At 37.0% G+C, this 17,779-nt stretch overlaps 1 protein-coding gene across 8 annotated transcripts in view; it reads right to left on the minus strand.

The window, feature by feature from the left end:
- The window catches only part of SGMS2 (sphingomyelin synthase 2), a 61,347-nt gene that overhangs the window by 1,362 nt on the left and 42,206 nt on the right, over positions 1-17,779 (minus strand). For 7 of the 8 annotated variants that reach the window (XR_003533228.1, XR_003533232.1, XR_003533229.1 and 4 more), the window contains 5 exons: positions 16,241-16,882; positions 15,395-15,512; positions 13,590-13,743; positions 10,199-10,365; positions 42-9,463 (listed from right to left, as the gene is read on the minus strand). Coding sequence is in view for 1 of the 8 variants with exons in the window: in XM_027677070.1 (XP_027532871.1) it covers positions 9,260-9,463; positions 10,199-10,365; positions 13,590-13,743; positions 15,395-15,512; positions 16,241-16,695 (1,098 nt within the window). In the remaining 7 variants the exon portion in view is untranslated. Of the gene's footprint in view, positions 1-25; positions 9,464-10,198; positions 10,366-13,589; positions 13,744-15,394; positions 15,513-16,240; positions 16,883-17,779 lie in introns of those variants that run through there. The other variant, XM_027677070.1, reaches the window with a different exon arrangement.

A 17,779-nucleotide genomic window follows, 5' to 3' on the forward strand; every position in this document is an offset into this window, starting at 1 on the left:
TTCAAACCTGCAGGGCATTCAAACCTGCAGGGCATTCAAACCTGCAGCCATTTATCTCTTTATATTTCTGTAAATATTGCACCTTTTTTTTTTTTTTGTAAGTTAAAAAACAAAAGCCCTTTCTCTCTAAAGCATCTAGTAATTAAGAGATAGGAAAGTTATATTTCAGTGTGGCTTAGGACTGTTATGGATGACTTTGTTCTATCTTTGGCTCTCCCAAGTGTCCTACTATTAACGCAGGCACTAAGACAAGTAGCAAGACACAATCTAGACTATTGTTACTACATTATCTCTCTTCACTCAAAAAACCCCCCAGACTGCCCTGATTTTATCTCAGATGGTGGGTTTCTGCTTTAAATTACTTTAGCAATGGAATATTCTTTGCATTGACATATTTATTCCATAAAATAGATCTTTTACAAGCCCATACTCCTTGGCATACAAGGTCCAAGTGATTCAAGAGAACTTATTGCAGTATATGAAAGAGAACAGTTTAGGGACCAAAATCTCAGAGCACAACTACTTTAGAGCAGAGGAATGTGCTGCAGTGTTCCAGGCTGCACCCTGCTGATTCACCAGGGTGTACCTGGACATGGCACCCACTCTGCATGTTCACGTGTCCATATCAATAAGAGCATATTTATTTCAGAGCTGATTACAGTAGGCTTGCCATATGTGTCACAGGCAGGCACTTTTACAACTGCAAGTGACATGTAAGGGGCCTTTAAAAAGAACTAGAGTCTTGGGATTCTCCATGGGATTCTCCATGGGTAGAAAGTGTAGGTACTGCTGCCCAAAAATGCCTCCTGAAAAAGATTGAGAAGTGCACTGTCCTTCATTATACACACACAAAAAAAATCATAACCAAAGGCAGGGAGGGAAGAGAACAATAATTTCTGCAACAGAAGGCACAAGAGTTTTTTGTCTTAAGAGAACGTTGCCTGTGAAGCTTTTAAACAAAGCTAGAAAGTTACATTGCTGTTCCACAATCTAAATAATCTAGTTTGAGGTCTTTTCATGGGTTTTTATAGTGTCCTACAATGAACAGCCTTGATAATTACGTCAAATTTCAATTCTGTTCTTTAGATATGGTTACATGGTCATGTTCCTTCACAAGTTTGTTTTTTCGAAGTTTCAGCAAAAGGTGGATCTACCCTGCATAATTGGTGTTCTCCTGCTACAGCTTTGTGCATTTCACATCCTCTCTGTCTCTGAGGCTTCAAAAATGATGAAGCCAGAGAATGATCTTCTTTAAACTACTAGCTTGTGCCTTAATCCTGCCAACACAACTCTTGTATTTCAGACTGAGTTTCAGAAGATTAGGCATCTTAAGAATGTATGAAAACTTAGACCTGGACATGTAGTTTAGACCAACATATATACTTCTAATGTTTTCCTGCATTAAAATACTTACCTTGTTTGCAGCTTTTATATAAAATAGAAATAGAAAAGGGTCATTTATATTAAAAGCATTTGGAAGAGGCTCAAAATGTAGAGAAATTTTGCTTTATTGAAAACATGTCAAAACAGCTTTCCCTAGTGTTCATGGGTGAGAAGAGAATACCAGCTCTTAATAATATTTGAGATCATTAGCACCAGAAATGGATATAAGTTTCTGATTTTTAAAGATATGGGTGGTCATGTAAGTAGTCCAACAAAGTATTGCATTTGTTAGTACACAGGTTGACCACAAAAAATTTCTACTTGTATGTGCCAACTAAACCACATAAGACAACTTCTTTAACACATTTTTACCAAATTCATGGCCAACAATGCAAATGATCATGACAGATACCACCTTTGGAGACAAAAGCTAAAAGATGCTCATGTTATTGCTTTTTTAAAGTACAGCTAGTGCAATAGGGGTTTTGGGGTGTTTTTTTTTTTTTTTAATACAGTGAACAGATTGCAACATCTTACAAATCACAACTCTAGCTCTAAGTCTCTCTTGCTCATATACAGCAAACCACAACACTCACAGTTACCTAACTAAAATAGCTGACATCAGCTATAAAGTGTCATCCTGAAAGTTTTGCAAGATGAAAGTCAACTCTTGCTAATTGTGAACAATTTATGTAAAAATGAGGCCCAGTTTGCAAACATTAGTGGAAACTACAGCACAAAATTCTTTAAGTATTATCATTTTTATATTGCAGCATAATGTTGTGCAGTGTTTGCAGAACTGGACCCTAAAGCCATAAAAACCTGCCATTTATTAGCTCCTTATCGTGCAGGCATTACAGCATTCCTATATTACCAGGTAGGGTTCCTCAGCAGCCAACAGCTTTTCTTGTCTAATATTTTCCAAGGTTGGATATATAGCTCCAACCTATGTACAGAACTACGAGTTCAACCTAGGAGAAATCATGCAAGAAAAGCTGTCGGTCAATCAGTATGAAAACATGTTGCAGTTAAAAGCAAGGTCCTGCAGTGTTTTTACAGAAGTCTTTACAGTTCTCAAAGTCACATGGAAAGCACGAGAACATCAGCCGTCAGACCATTATTTCTGCTTTTACTTTCAGGTTCCTTGGTATGACCCTGACTTCACAAAGCTGCCAGAACTCATCTTTTTCACATCTCACACATGCTCTCCTGAAGCAGGAAAACAAACACAAACGAACATACTGAACATTTAAAGAGCAAGAACTGGTTCCTGAGAGAAAAAAACCAAAGTATGTCCTAGCATGTTAGGTTTTGTACTTAAAAATACTTTCAAGTCTCAAATTGTGCAAAGATGTGTCTGACAAGAATGCCTTTTGGCTTTAGGGTTAATCATGGAGTCTTCTCAAATGTAAATCCTACTCTTCTGTATTGAGCCATTTGGAAGAGGCAGACATAGTGAGACAGGAGCCCAAATCAGCACAGGCTTAAGTATAAGCAGCATTTTGAGTGGCAACAAATTATGAAAAAAGTGGAATGCAAACTCGGTTTTTAAAGAAATAAAGCACTGATAACAAGTTAGTCAAAATGTAAGAGGGGCTGGAGTTTAGTAATAATGTTCATACACAAACACTTAAATGGTAAAGGTAAAAGTAAGCAGGGAGATAAACTTCCTCTTGATATTCTCAGCACTATGGTCTCTAATGAAAAAACCCCAGTAATTTAAAAAGCAAAACAGACCCACTCATTTTAAATGGAACCCACATGCTTGAAGTAACCCCAAATTTTATGCTCCCTTGAATTAGAACACAGTTCTCCAATGACTGGTTTTACAGAGATCTGCCTTTTCAGCCCTTTTATACTTTTCTGATTTGCAAGTGACTTTCACTACACCTTTGCCACCTTTAGTACTGCGCTCTCAGTCTTAAAGGAGCTCAAAATGACAAGCAAAGATGGCTCACAGCCTACTATGTAAGTACGACCTAGTTTACCTCCCCAGAGAAGCCTCTGTGTACTGAATCCAACACTGCAAATGCTACAGGGGCCCCTCTCTGCACACATGTGCCTGCATGGTGCCTGGGTGCCCAACTGCTCAAGATGCTTTTACTTCAGACTAGTTTTTGACTGCTTCTTCTTTTAATTAAAAAAAAAAAAAAGAAACCCAAAAACCCAAACCAAATACCGCCCCCAAAAAAAACCCCAAAACCAAAAGTCAAATATATTTCAGTGAAGTTACTTTGTGAAAAGTCATCTCAATTGGCACAAATGAGATTCTTCTGTAGTAATTCTTTGCAGTGTCACAAATGCTAACATCCTAAAAACCTTGCTATGCTCAGGGCAAATGCAAGAGCTGACATTATTATATAGGCACAGCTTGAAAGAAGAGTATTTCTCCTAGAAGAAACCCATGCATAGACTCTTAGGCATCTTAGGCACTGTATACAATGGATCTACATTTTTTTTCAATTGACATTCACCAGAACTAAAACCACTTATGTTTAACCATACAGCAAACAAAGGACAAAAATACTCACTCCTCATCTAGGAGGACTGGGCCAACCGCTACAGAATAATTTGAAAAAGTGTGAACACTAAATATAATACTATAATACAGCATCTTTTTTCAACTATAGTACAGATAAGACTGCATGCAGTCAATATAATTTTAGTTCAAAAGTCACACACTGCTCCTTCCAGCAAGAGCTGCTTTGCTCTTTTCTCCTACCTAGTTTGCATCTTAAAGGTTAGTTCACAGCAAAGAGCCACAAAAAACAAACTGCTAACTATTTGCTAAACTCAAAATCCTTTGTAATTAAACATTTTCATTGAAAACAATTCAAACCTTCCTGAGTTTTTCATCATCAATTTACATTAGGAGAGAAGGAATCTTCAACACCAGTATTTTAGATACACATTAGAGACTGCCCAGTATTGTAACTCCATCTTAAAACATCATTCAGGCATTGAGTGTTTTGTTAGGAAAGATGAGTTCAGAACTAGAATGTTTCCCTACAATACATAAGCTATCTGTATCTAGCCTGACATTCTCGTGTGCTACTTTCTAGGTTAATAAGACTTAATCATACAGTTAAATCCATGGAAACTTAAGCCAACTAGAAAAAGCTTCAGTATGTTTTAAGCATTGCAGCACTTTGTTCTTGTTTTAGAAGCTATTAGTGAGAGCTTGAAGGAACAACTCACAAAAAATTTAAGTATTTTAAAATCTCCAAGCATCTCTCAGAGTTGGGTTTTATTTTTACACTCTAAGTTATGGATGAGAACCAGCACAGATACACAGTTGTACTGTAGAATGAAGTGCTTAATGTTGCCTGTTTTCTTAAAGGCTTTTTTTTTAGCACTATTACACAAAAAACAATTTATTTCTACATTACTTAGAAGTTAGGTGTAGTTTTAGCTCAATTTCAGGTAAAAAGCAACATATGATCACCATCTACTTCTGTGTTTTCATCTGTCTTCCTTTTTCTTGTAAATACTAGAACAAAAGCCTTTGTCCTGTTTCACAGCACTTCTTTTTGGACACTGGGAAGCATAATAAAGTAGCATACAAAGGCTTACTTATAAGCAAAGTTACTTCAGTGACATGCTAGGATATTTTTCTCACGTGCACTTGAGCAGCAACACTCATTTGAGTGGAGCCCAACAGAAGTATTTATTTTTAAGATCCCTTTCCTCAGTAACTGAATTTAAGATGTTGATTTTACAGTGCCTTGTATAGAACACTTCAGAAGTGTTCAACCTTACAGTATCACTCTAATTTTGTGTGTTCATAGAAGAGTTCTGGCTAAGTCCAAAACATGGGTATTGTAAAAATATCAAGATGACAATGGAGCTAGTTAACTAGTACTTAAGTCTACTAGTAAAGAAAAATGGTTTCAGTGCATCTGATAGACTGGACATGTTCTCAAAATTACCTCATGAATCTATAAGATTCAAGGTTTATAAGTTAAAAAAAAACCAAACAAAACAAAGAGCTATGGAAAAGTTCATTTAAAGTAAATGGAAAGGTTTCACTTTGCACTGCAGTTTATGGATCTGTCTCTAGAACTGTAAATCATACTTCACACCTACTGAAATGAGCTAGAGAATTCAGGTCAGTACCAAACAACTTACCATAAACTGTCTAGCCAGATACTAATGATGGGAGAAAGCCATACCTTGAACAGATTCCGATCTAAGACACTGGTAAGTGGATTTGCAATAATCCAATTAAGAGATTGCTCTCTCATATCTTAGAAGACTTCCAAGTTCTGTCTCTGTTACTGAACTTTATTTCTCTATTACATGAGGGTAATGCATCTTAGCATATACAGTCTTGATTTTTTTTTAGTTTCCTTCTCTCTCACCCTTTAAGGAGGGAAGCAAATGCAGTACCTGAGTTCACAGCAACGTTTAGCACAGCTATTTTTGCTACTACCCCCACCTGTAACAATCTTTCCAAGAAAACTGCAATGAAGGATGACTAATACATAGTACCACTTATGACCACATGGGAGTGCTAAGCACGTACCAGAAAAAAAGTGTCCATTTACAGCGGCTTCAAGTATATGTTAATCATTTCTGGCATTAAAATTAAACATCTATAGCATGACCACTTAGGAGCACATTTCTTTAAATCCTGAAAGTTAACCTGTTACATTCAGGTTTAAATTTAGATGAGGCATTTAACAAAGCTTGTTTCATAAACACCGAGGCACCATCAGCAACTAAGTCATACTGATATGCCAGGTGTACAAGTGTAGAGTTTAGTTGTTGAGTTTGGGTTTTTTTGAAGTGTCTGAAAAGTTCAACATGTAAATGCTCTTCAGCAGAGAAGGAGCGTGTTGTAGTCACAGCACAGGTGCAGCTCATGTGACACCTGTAAGAAATACTGTAACGAGGAAAAAATAAGTAGTGATATACTGCAAAACACTGGGCATATACAGTCCAAATAATGTACTAATAATTCAATTGTAGGCCTAAGTTCAAGTTTCTCCTTTTTACCTACTGCAATCCTTTTTCCTCTTAGGATGAAACTATATTTTCACCTTCGTGGTATTAATATACAACAATCACCAAGATCTTAAAATTAGTAATTTTCATGTAGCAGTTGTGGTTTGTATTGGATAAACTACTACAGCAGTAAGAATCAGCATGTATGACTACTTACCCCATTTCATCACCTTATATATAGGCCTAAACAATCTTCAAATACAACTATACCATCCAGGTTTGCAAAAGCAATTAAAAGCTATTGAGAGAGTAGAGAACTGGTGCTTTCTGCTAATTAAACACCACCACCACCACCCCCCCACACACACCCTTCTGAGGGCTTGGATACAATGAAGAAATATTAAGCACTTATGGAAAGGCTGAGCCAGAACAGGAATCAAGTATTTTAAGCTAGAGCTGCCACTTAAACTTTCCTTTTGTATTACAATAGAAGCTTCTATCAAATTCAGCAGTATAAGGAAAGCTCACACAGCCCCACAAAAGCAGAGTCTTTACTTGGTTCTATTGCACTCACATTTTTTTCCTTCCAGAAATAAGAATAAGCATAAAAAAACCCCAAACACCTCATCTTGCATGAAATCTACTTTGCAGACAGATTACAGAAATCCCACTGAGACACAGTGGTGGTTATGCAATTAGCTATCTAGACTACCTAAGTTTTTATTTTTCAGCCACCAGCTGAAAACCACTGTTTAGGCTCCTCCTGTAAGGCTTCTCATCATGTTAATTTTCAACGCATGGTTACCAATAATTAAATCTGTTCATAAATCCTAAAAGACAGTATTACTACAAGTGGCTTAACATGACCATATTTAGGATATCACAAAGCTTAGATTTAATCTTTAAAAAATTATGCTCTATGAAGTAGTACTGATATAACAAGTATCTTGGGAAATTTACTGACTGACATTGAACAGACTCATTTATGACAGAGAAAAAGGACTCCTAAGTGTTTGATACTGGCTTTTTAGCTGTTCAAAATCTGCTAGGAGCAAGCAAATGGAAGCACAGTTATACCCATACACACACAACTTCAGGGGCATGTTATCAGAGTCTACTAAGTTCATTTTAAATAACAAAACCAAACATGAGCAGAACTTCTTTCTTAGCTAACTTTTACCAAGGATGTAAGGAACATTGTTTATTGTATTATTTTGATAATGCACAAAAATACTCATGTACAACAAGAGCAATGATCCCCTTAGCTGAAAAAAAATAATATTTTAATACTATTTCATTTTATAACTTTAACTGAACTTTTTAAAAGGAAGTTGTCATAATTTAAATTGTGTTCACACTTGTCAGTCAATTCAAGACATTCTTAATATTAAGCAGCATTTCCTTTATATTAGTATCACCTCAACACTTGGTGCAGTTTTATTTTTGCATCAGGTTTCACTGAAGATTGGAAAACAATATTGAATTAACTGCAGAAATTAATCCAGAATAAAAATGGTTAATCATGGTATGCTAATTTTCTACTTTGCTTTCCCAACAATACAAAACATAAACCAACAAGAACCCGGTAGCAGTTAATTTGTGGTTTTGTTACATGTTTACCCCATGCTAATTTCCCACTTTCTCAGACAACTTGTTTAACTAGACATTTTAATTGGACTGAAACCCTGGGAAAAAAAGGAACCTACATGTGAGTTCTACAACAGTGTAATTTAATATGAAAGGGTTTTTGGTTATAATTGAAGAAATGCTGCTGTTGTAGGTATTTACCTTGGCAATTTTTTGTTTGGTGCATTTTCCTTTTAAAGTAAAGTCACAGAAACATGTGCCAACAGGTAAAAAAACCCAAAAATTCAATGCAGAACTATGGCTCCCAAGCAAACTTGCTACACAGCTTCAGCAAGAGATAGCTACTAAAATTAAAAATTAAATTTTAAATGTAGCCTCATTTTGGATCTGGCCTTGCATTCCTCAAGCAGGTGAGAGCTGTGGGACTTTCACCTGCATGAAGAACTCTATGATCACTCTTCCCAGTAAATAACTTCATTTAGTGTGTGCTTTTGTGTGCATATGCATGTACATACACTGACAGGCACTGTATAGCTATTTAAACAAGGCCAACTGTAATTAAAGATTTTTGAAACTGTGTCCCTTATTAAAAATAAAATTTTAGGCTCCTTGAGCTCTGATGTTAGCAGCTATTTCTAATTAGCAAAGTCATCAGGTAGCACAACAGTTTAAATATAAAATTACTAATAAAAATGTAAAAATTTGTATATAGTAGAATACACGGGAGTTAATAGTGGTAAGCAATATTGTAGGGTCATAAGATATTCATACCCCCAGTGTGTAAAAAAAGTCAGACTCACTTCCAGCTGTACCAGTCATGCAAAGGCCTTACCTTCATTAGCAAGAATAATGCAACAAACCACTTCCCACTATTGTGTTATTTTTTTTATATACCTTGATACGCCAATATCGTGCCTTTACAATTGAGCATGTTTTTGCCCTTATGCACTCCAGAACTCTGAAGATGAGACTTTTGGGTGCTTCTGTGGATGAGTGATAGTTAGTAATGAAAGTGTTACTGTAGTCTTTGGCACCTCTATCTCGTTAGTAAAGCAAAGTCCTGCTCCATTTTTTTTAATAAGAAATCCCATCAGTGGCGCATTTCATTAGCACTGAGGAGTAGAATAGGTCTGTACAGCCTGATGATAGGAAAACATCTGAAATGGCAAAATGTGTCTATAATTGTTTCTTCAATCAATTGCACAGAAGCTTGGTCCACTTCTTCAGTTACAGTAGAGTCCTCTTAAGAACTTTGGTTACAGCATTAATGTTTTGGTAAAAAACAAAACAAAAGAAAACAAACAAAAAAAAAACAACAGAGCAGATGCTTTCCTTTGTTTCTTCAGGTAGATTTTTCATTGTCCTCTCCTGTCTTCTGAACCCGTGAATACTTTTTGCATGAAGATTTGAAGCAGCTGGGGGGCCAAGATATTGGCCAGGAAAAGCTGCAAGGAACAGAGCCTTGCACATTCTTCTCAAAGAAATAAAATATTGGATACCACCATGCTCGAGAGAGAAAATTCGTCTGTGAAGAAACCTTTAAAGTCTGTATTGGCACAAGTAGATAAAGAGGAAAAGGAAACAGACAGTCAGTTTAAAGCATTATAATCAATTATATTGAGTCAAGACAACTACAGAAACACATTTCTGCAAAGACAATGAGCATTTAGCCTAGAAAACACAGAATTGAGATAACGCATAGATCATAGTCCAAATGCATATGACAAAGTGAGCATCTTTAACACAAAGGGATGTTTTGTCGCTGTACAAAATTTGGGGATACAAAGCATCCAAGTCTTTTTGAATATGAGTGCTTCCAGGCATGTCATGTTTTCATTCATAACTAATAGCTGAAAATTGAATTAAATTGGCTTGGGAGCTATGCTTCTACTTGAAAGTATTGTTTAAACAACTGCAGCAGATACCTTCTGAAGAATATACTTTTATCGACATGTACAGAACTGTCACTAGAATGTTAGGATAGTCTAAGTAATGTCAGTTGGCCACAAGTTTTATTACTAAACTACTGATTATTCATAAGCTGAGACAAACAAAGGCTATTCTGAACACTAACTACAGCAATAAAACCTCAAAGTTCAGAAAAACGTTTTCAAGACAAATTATTAATATTTAGTTAAACAGTAAAGTGAAATTCCTTGCCCATTCTGTTTAAACTTCAATATGAAGCCTCTATTTTTATTTAGCAATTAAAAACTAACTTAGACCTCTGGGCAAACAAATGCAGGCTATACATTGATTCTAAAAGATATTTGCCACTCACCTTTTCATTAGCCATGGAGTGGTACCACCAAAAGAGCCGTGTGGTGATATAATAAGCAATGATGACGTCTACAGTATAGTGTTCATGAGCAACAAGGATACAAATGATACCAGCAGCACTCATTAGCCAGCAGATTAAGTGATACCACCAGAAATGACGTGGTGAATCTGAAACAGGGAGGTGACAGGAGAAAACACACCAAAAAAGACACTCATTATTATAGCAATCCACAAAAAGAAGGGGAAAAGATAAAAATGATTTAAGGTTACTAAATGTGAAAACATAACTCCTATCACACTGGTACAAAACCCCTGCTTTGACAGAGAAAACAAGACTAAAGGATTATACAAGCTTACTGAGGTGTGTTCTTACTTCATAAAAGGATCCCAAGATGAGCCTGCAGTTATACAGCCTGCAGTTATATACCACCCATCTTCTAGTCAAATTAAGTCACTTCTAAGGATAAGTCACTTCTAGGATATGGAGTGCAGAGGAATAGACAGAATTGAGGCAAAAAATACACTTTGTTATTTTACTTGAATTTTTGCTTTTCTTACAGTCTGTGCTCAAGTAAACTCAAGTGCCTAGAATTGATACAACCTGAGCAGAGATCATAGATTAAATAGGAAAAGACACTCTTATTTTAATTCTTAGGTTTTAAATACTTTGCATGAAGCCTCAATTCTGTAAAACAGAATACTCTGTACAGGGAAGGACAGTATGTGAATTTATACCCTTTAATGAAAGATTTAACAAATGGGAGTGAAGTTGTTCTTCAAAACACATTTAAGCCACTCCAGTGGAAAAGTTCCCCTGCTCTTCTTTCCCCATTGAAAAATGCCTCGGGTGTCCCAATGACCATTCATAACTTCTGACAGACTAACTGGCTTCATTTCACTCACAGTGGGAGGTTTTGGCACCCCTTGCCTTGTGGGGCAATGGTCAGCCTTGACTTTCACACAATACCAGCAGAAAAGTTACTGATCTCAACAAGCTTACCCAGTAGTAGTTCGAGAGGCCTGTGCAAGATGATAATAATAATAATTAAAAAAAAGAAAGATAAGAAGCCAAGTAATCTCAAGAAGTTGATGGAAGTACCACAAAGCAAGACAGACACATCAAAGCTAAAAATATAGCTATTCTGGTATAAAAGGTGGACTGCAGAGGAATAAGTGGAAAAAGTGGCAGCGTATGAAAGGAAGAACAGAGCAAAAACTCCACTAAGTGAGAAATAATAAAATCCTCAGAATGCATCTTACATTGAAGACATGTTATCAAAAGAGCAGAGAAGAATACCATAAGCAGCCTCTAATTCAGAACAATTATAGGGCTTATGCCCTTGTTCAGATAGCATTTTGCTAATTGCAGGCAGAAAAAGGAAATTATGCATTTCTCATTTATAGAGCATAACTCCCCTGAAATATATGCGTAACAACTAGGCAGCAGTCAAAGGGCTTATTACAAGAACTTTCATGATACAATTTCTCCAACCCTTTATGATATAAGTACAGGAATAAAACTAGTCCAGGAACCACTGGGTTGTCTGCATCTTCCCTGGTACTAAAAATAAGTATGCAAACAGCATTAAGAAGCAATATAACATACACAAAACAACGCAAACAGTAGATCTATTATTAGGTTATTTTCCTAATACTGATCTGGTAATTTTGACATATGTCATTCCCCCAGTAACATTCACTTTACAAGAAAGACCTAGGCCTAAAAATCAGACTGTAATCAGTATCTTAAATCACTGTTCAAAGAAGAACGTCTCACATCTGTAGGTTCAGAGTTTATCATATTAAACAGGCCTTTTTACATTGAGGTTTTTGGTTAAGGCAGAATGTAGCACTACAACACCTCATTCCCTCAACATTTTAATAAAAGGAAGGCATCCAACTAATGCTGGCTAGTCTTATTTTTGTTTTGGTGAGAACTACATTTCCATGAGCCAAGATAGCATTTGCATAGTTTGGAATACAACAGCAGGAGAGAAGAATCGAATTCCAAATATGTGAACTGAAAAGGGAACTCCCCACTACATATTCAGGAGCAGCCAAGTTCTCAGGACAGAAGCATTGCCTACCACATATCAGATTTGGAAGTTGGTGCTCAGTTCTCCAACACTTCAATTGGCTGCACCAATAGAGAAACCATAACTATCTTCTGTGAGCTTGCCAAATACTTATTAATTACAAGAAGCATTACGCAGGAGAGTCTAGCAGAAGACATCCAAAGAGCACAAACCAACTTTTCACTGTTTGCAGTAACTACTGTACAGCAGAGGTGAGAAAAGTAACTTTGCATCCAGAGGTAGCATAAGTGTACAACAGTGCTGTGTTCAAGCCACAGAATTCCTTAAAGTCTAACATAGATCTAACAAAACTGGGAGGAGTGGCCAATACCCTAGAGTGCTGCACAGCCTTTCATAGCAGGATCTCACACACTAGGGAATGGGCAGAGCAGAACCTTTTGAAAGTCAGCAAAGACCAGTGCAGGGTCCTGCACCTGGGAAGGAAGAATGTGGTGCACCAGAATAGGTTGGGGGCCAACCTGCTGGAAAGCTCTGCAGAGAAGTACCTGGGAGTCCAGGTGGACAAGTTGTCCATGAGCCAGCAGTGTTCCCTTGTGGCCAAGAAGGGCAGGGGGTATCCTGAGGTGCATTAGGAAAAGCATTGCCAACAGGTCAAGGGAGGCGATCCTGCCCCTTGACTCGCTCTAGTGAGGCTGCATTTGGAGTTCTGGGCTCCCCAGTACAAGACAGATGTGGAGCAAGTCCAGTGGAGGGCTAGGAGGATGACTGGGATACTGGAGCACCTCTCTCAGGAGGAAAAACTGGGGGAGATGGGTCTGTTTAGACTGAAGAAGAGAAGTTTGAGAGGGGGCCTGATAAATGTCTGTAAGTATCTGAAGGGAGGGCGTCAAGAGGATGGAGCCAGGCTGTTCTCGGTGGTGCCAAGCATAAGGACAAGAGGCAACAGGCAGGAACTGATGCACAGGAAGTTCCCCCTGAATGCAGGAAAGAACTTCTGTACTTCACCACTACACAGGTGACTGCGCACTGGAACAGGCTGCCCAGAGAGGTTGTGGAGTCTCTCTCCATATTCAAGATACTCAAGAACTGTCTGGATGCAATCCTCTGCAAAGTACTCTAGATGACCCTGCTTAAGCAAGGAGGTTGGGCTAGAGGATCTCCAGTAGTCCCTTCCAACCTTAACCTATGATTTTACTACATCCATGTTCCATTTCCAGTCAGAATCATAATTTGTATTTCAAACCCATACACATACAGTCTATGTACAACTGACAAGTAACTTCTGGAGGGCAGTAGTTTTACATCCATGTTATCATGTGTTTTCCTAGAAGAACAAAAGCATTTAAACACACTTACACTCTTTGATGAACAGGTAGACCAGCGTTAATACTACAGTGTGTCCACTAAACAGGAAGTCTCCACACAGGATGTGTGATCCAGTTATGGATAGACCACCACCAGAAATCAGTCGCAGGATTCTCTGAAGCTTTGCCTGAGAATCTCCATTCAACTAGAACACCAGAAACAAAAGCATGAAGTAAAGGTTAAGATACACCATGACCCGACTAAACTTCTTGTCCAAACACATGTGGACAGTCAGGGAGACAGGGAGAACAGGATATAATTATCTTCATTTTCTTTATCTTTCTCTCACATATTCTTAAACAAATAAGCATGCATATCATAGTTGACAGATGATAAAGCTTAGTTTGATAACATTAGCATTCTGTCTATGCTTTCTCAAGCTATTTTTAAATATGCCTTGTATGAGAATGAGATGTAGAATATATTGAAAAGGTAAACACTAAGAATTTGTAAAGTCAGACGCCATGGCAGCAGTCCACAGAATGGATAAAACCAATTCAAAACCACTATAACCTTGCATGCTACTTCCATCATTCTGTTCAAAGCTGAACAACGTTTCTACAGAGCAAAAAACTCAAACTTGGTAAATTTTAAATTTGGTTACAAACTCAGTGAGGACTTACTAATATTTAGAGGATATATGTTTTTTAAACATGATTAGGATCAGCTTTTGATTTTTCACAGATACTAGGCAAACTTAGTTTCACCTAGCTATTTAAAAATTAACTCTAGAAAAAAAGGATAACTGAGTTTTCCATAATCATAAAAGTATCACACGAGACCAAAAAAAAGAAAAAAATCCAGAAGAGCCATCAAGTTTTTTCCAGAGTTCAAGTAATTCATCCTGGTTTAATGCTAACAAAATGCACTTTCAGCAGAAACATTTCAGTCTTCTTTTGCTTACCTCTTCTCACTCCTCGATACACAGTCTACTACACAAAGTCATTCCCCAAGCTATTAGAACAAAACAATTATGTCTTTACAATAGTGATATGTAAAAGTTTTCAAACAGATACTGATTCATGTGCCTAAAGTTGTTTCAATGTGAAAGAGAACAGATATGATGCTGTACCACAAGATTGATGAGATCCTACTCAAGAGGTGACAAATTCATCCCCCCAGTAAACTTTTCTTTCATGACAGCCAACATAACACAGTTTGTTCCAAGGCAATCATTAAGTCTATATCTTTTTATTAGTAGCCTAAAATGGCAATAACAACTCATTTGCGTCACCACTTAACTACAGTGCCATAAAGTTTTTAAAATGTTTTTGTAAAAGTATTAGCACATCCATGTTTCTAATGTGTCAGCTTATTTAAGTAGCTGAACTTGTTTTAGTCACATTTTGCAGGTTGGAAGCAGAGACAAGCAGTTGATTTCAGGTACTGCAATAGCTCTTGACCAAACAGTGCGAGAAACAAGAACAAAACATATAACTGGTTTTTAAAGGGATTCAGCAACAGAAGCTTGCATATAAGCCTATAAACTACAATATTGACCTTGGGTATCCTACTACATAAGAAAAGGATATTGCTGTATTAAGAGTGATTAGCTTGAGCCTCAGACTAGCAGTGCTATTTCAACATAGGTACTCTCATTAAACCATCTTAACTGTAACAACTTGAAGCTCTTTGTATCAACTTTTGATTTACCATTACCTATGTTTCTGAAGACATCAGCTGAAAGTAATTTGTGGTATTTAATAACACCTGAAACATTACTTTCCATTTGCTCTAAGGAGCCATAAGGACTCAGGTAGAGACTCAGGCAAGAATTAGGGAGCAAAGGCTCTTACCTTTGGTGCACACTGAAAATGCATCCCAGGCACAGGTAAGGTGGTAACATACATAGTAATACAGCGGTACAGATACAAAGTTCCTATTATAAAAAAGAACCTGCGTCCCACTATTGATCTGAAAGTAAAGGAAGGGGAGAAAAAGATCAAATACAAAGTTTACATGCAGAAGACGTATAACAGTTATGTAGCTCTAGCTTTATTAGATAGCTAAATCCCTAGAATGAAATAGCAGCTCCATCCCCAGCTCTTCACCACACACTTCTCTAAATCAAATACTAAGAAGTCCTTCTTCAGGTTTTAGTCTTGCTAGCTCTTAATAGCACAGAGCTCCCACCTATTTAATGTGGCCTCACTCTAACTTACATGTGCAGTTAGGATCAGTTTGCGTCAACTCAGTGATATTCTCTTCATAGTCCCATATTATAACCATATTCTTGACTTACATATGTATAGTTTAAGGAAATGCAGACACAGGAAGAAGCTTCTAGTCTAGCTATAGAGGACAGTGGGTTCTTCCTCATATTTGGATGATAATTTCCTCTGTTTAAACATCCCCATGTCAGTAAACTTTGAAAAGCCCAATCTCAAATAAGTTTGGCTAGTACAACATAGGTGTCAAATTCAGAACTAAACATTATTCATTAATCAGGACACCTGTGTATCGATATCCAGCATAGAGACCGGAACATTTTGTAAACAAGTCACCCCTTTGTCACTTTCCTGTCAGGCCTCTTCTGTATTGTTACGGATTTTAACCTAAGATTCCTTCCACCCAAAACAAACAACGAAAACCAACATTCTGAAAACATAAAGCAGGGGAAAAAAAAAACATAGCTAACTTACTTGTATCTAAGAAACAACCACTGGCATATCCATAATCCAAGCAGTATCATTCCATTTATTTCTGATACAGAAAAAGCCCATTTCACACGATCAATGTAATCAAAAAATTTGTCAGGCAAGGGAGGGCTTAGCTCCTTTGGAGGTACTCTCTCATGGACCACAGTGATCATGACAGTTGTTAGAATCAAGTTGAAGAGAGCGTAGACAAAGGCAATGCCTGTTTTCCACCACTCCAGAGGAAATTTGTTCCTAGCCTCAGCAGGCATAGAAATCTGGATGTAATCAGGATATTTCTTTGCTGTTTTCCGCAAGCCATTAGACAAGCCCTTTGGTTTGTTAGTGCCATTTTTGTTCTCTTCACTGACTGAGAGAGTAGGTCGTGAGTAGCCATTGGAAGTGTCATTCGTTTGACCCTCCATATGCTCTTCAAGCTTTGCTGTCTCAATGGTATTCATTTCCAAGCTGTATGGCAAAGTCAGGTTTATCAGTGACCAATTTCTGGGCTCTCTGAACTCTGTTATTCCTTAAAGTCCAATGTTCTTGTTCCTAGATGATTTCTGATTTCTGTAAAACTTTAAAATGTGTCCATTGTGCTTTCAAAGGAAATCATGAAGACAAATCTCTCCTCTAGAGCTGAATCATCTGAAAAACAAAACATATGGACCTTCAGAAGCAGTAACGTGACAGTGAACAAAATATTATCGTTAGGAAAAGCATTTTTAAGTATTTAAGTTCCATCCAAGTCTACTTACATATACAGTCAAAAGGCAAAGTAAAGGTAGATGGTCACTGTGAAATAATTCAAGCCCATTCCTACCAAATAAACTGATAGGAGACTTAACAGGTTAAGAACTAGAACCAGTTTAGGCTTTTTTTTTTAAAGGACAAGATCCAGAGACTTGAATGACCATGGCAGCACTTGTTTTATCAGCTGTCAGAATTAAGGCTAATCCACGTTTGCAGCAACATTGAATTTTACTGCACAGTGGTATTCCATGCAAAATATCCCAGTTTTGACGATAGGGTTGCTACACATATTAATATGGTTTGTCCATATAGATGAGACAATCTTGTAAGTTCAGGCAATAGAACAAAAAAACCAGAAGGCCATCACAGATTTTGATTTTGTAAGGCATAAAGTAATTTAGATTCATCTAGAAAATCTACTCAATTGATAGCTTCATTAAATTTTATTGGATCTAAATGAGTATTTCAACCAAGTAAAACCCATGTTTAGATAGCTACTGTAACACCCACTAAATAACATCTGAAACTTCAGAGAACTGAGAAATATACCTCTGCATTAGATTCTTAGTTATGGTATCCTATTGTAGAATAGACCACAAATGAATCTGTGTTTGTTCTTTAGCTACTTTGAAAAAAATTAAATCTATTTAGACAATTTTTTAATACAGGAACAAATAACAAGATTTATTATTGCACAGGATTTACTTAAGGCTCCATTTGTCAATTCAGTAAAAGCTCATTAGATTTAAAAAAAAAACAAAACGGTAAATGCATATGTTTTATAGCAACATT

The sequence above is a fragment of the Neopelma chrysocephalum genome, unplaced genomic scaffold (genome assembly GCF_003984885.1).
Source record: "Neopelma chrysocephalum unplaced genomic scaffold, ASM398488v2 Primary Assembly neopelma1_42b, whole genome shotgun sequence".
NCBI lineage: Eukaryota > Metazoa > Chordata > Aves > Passeriformes > Pipridae > Neopelma > Neopelma chrysocephalum.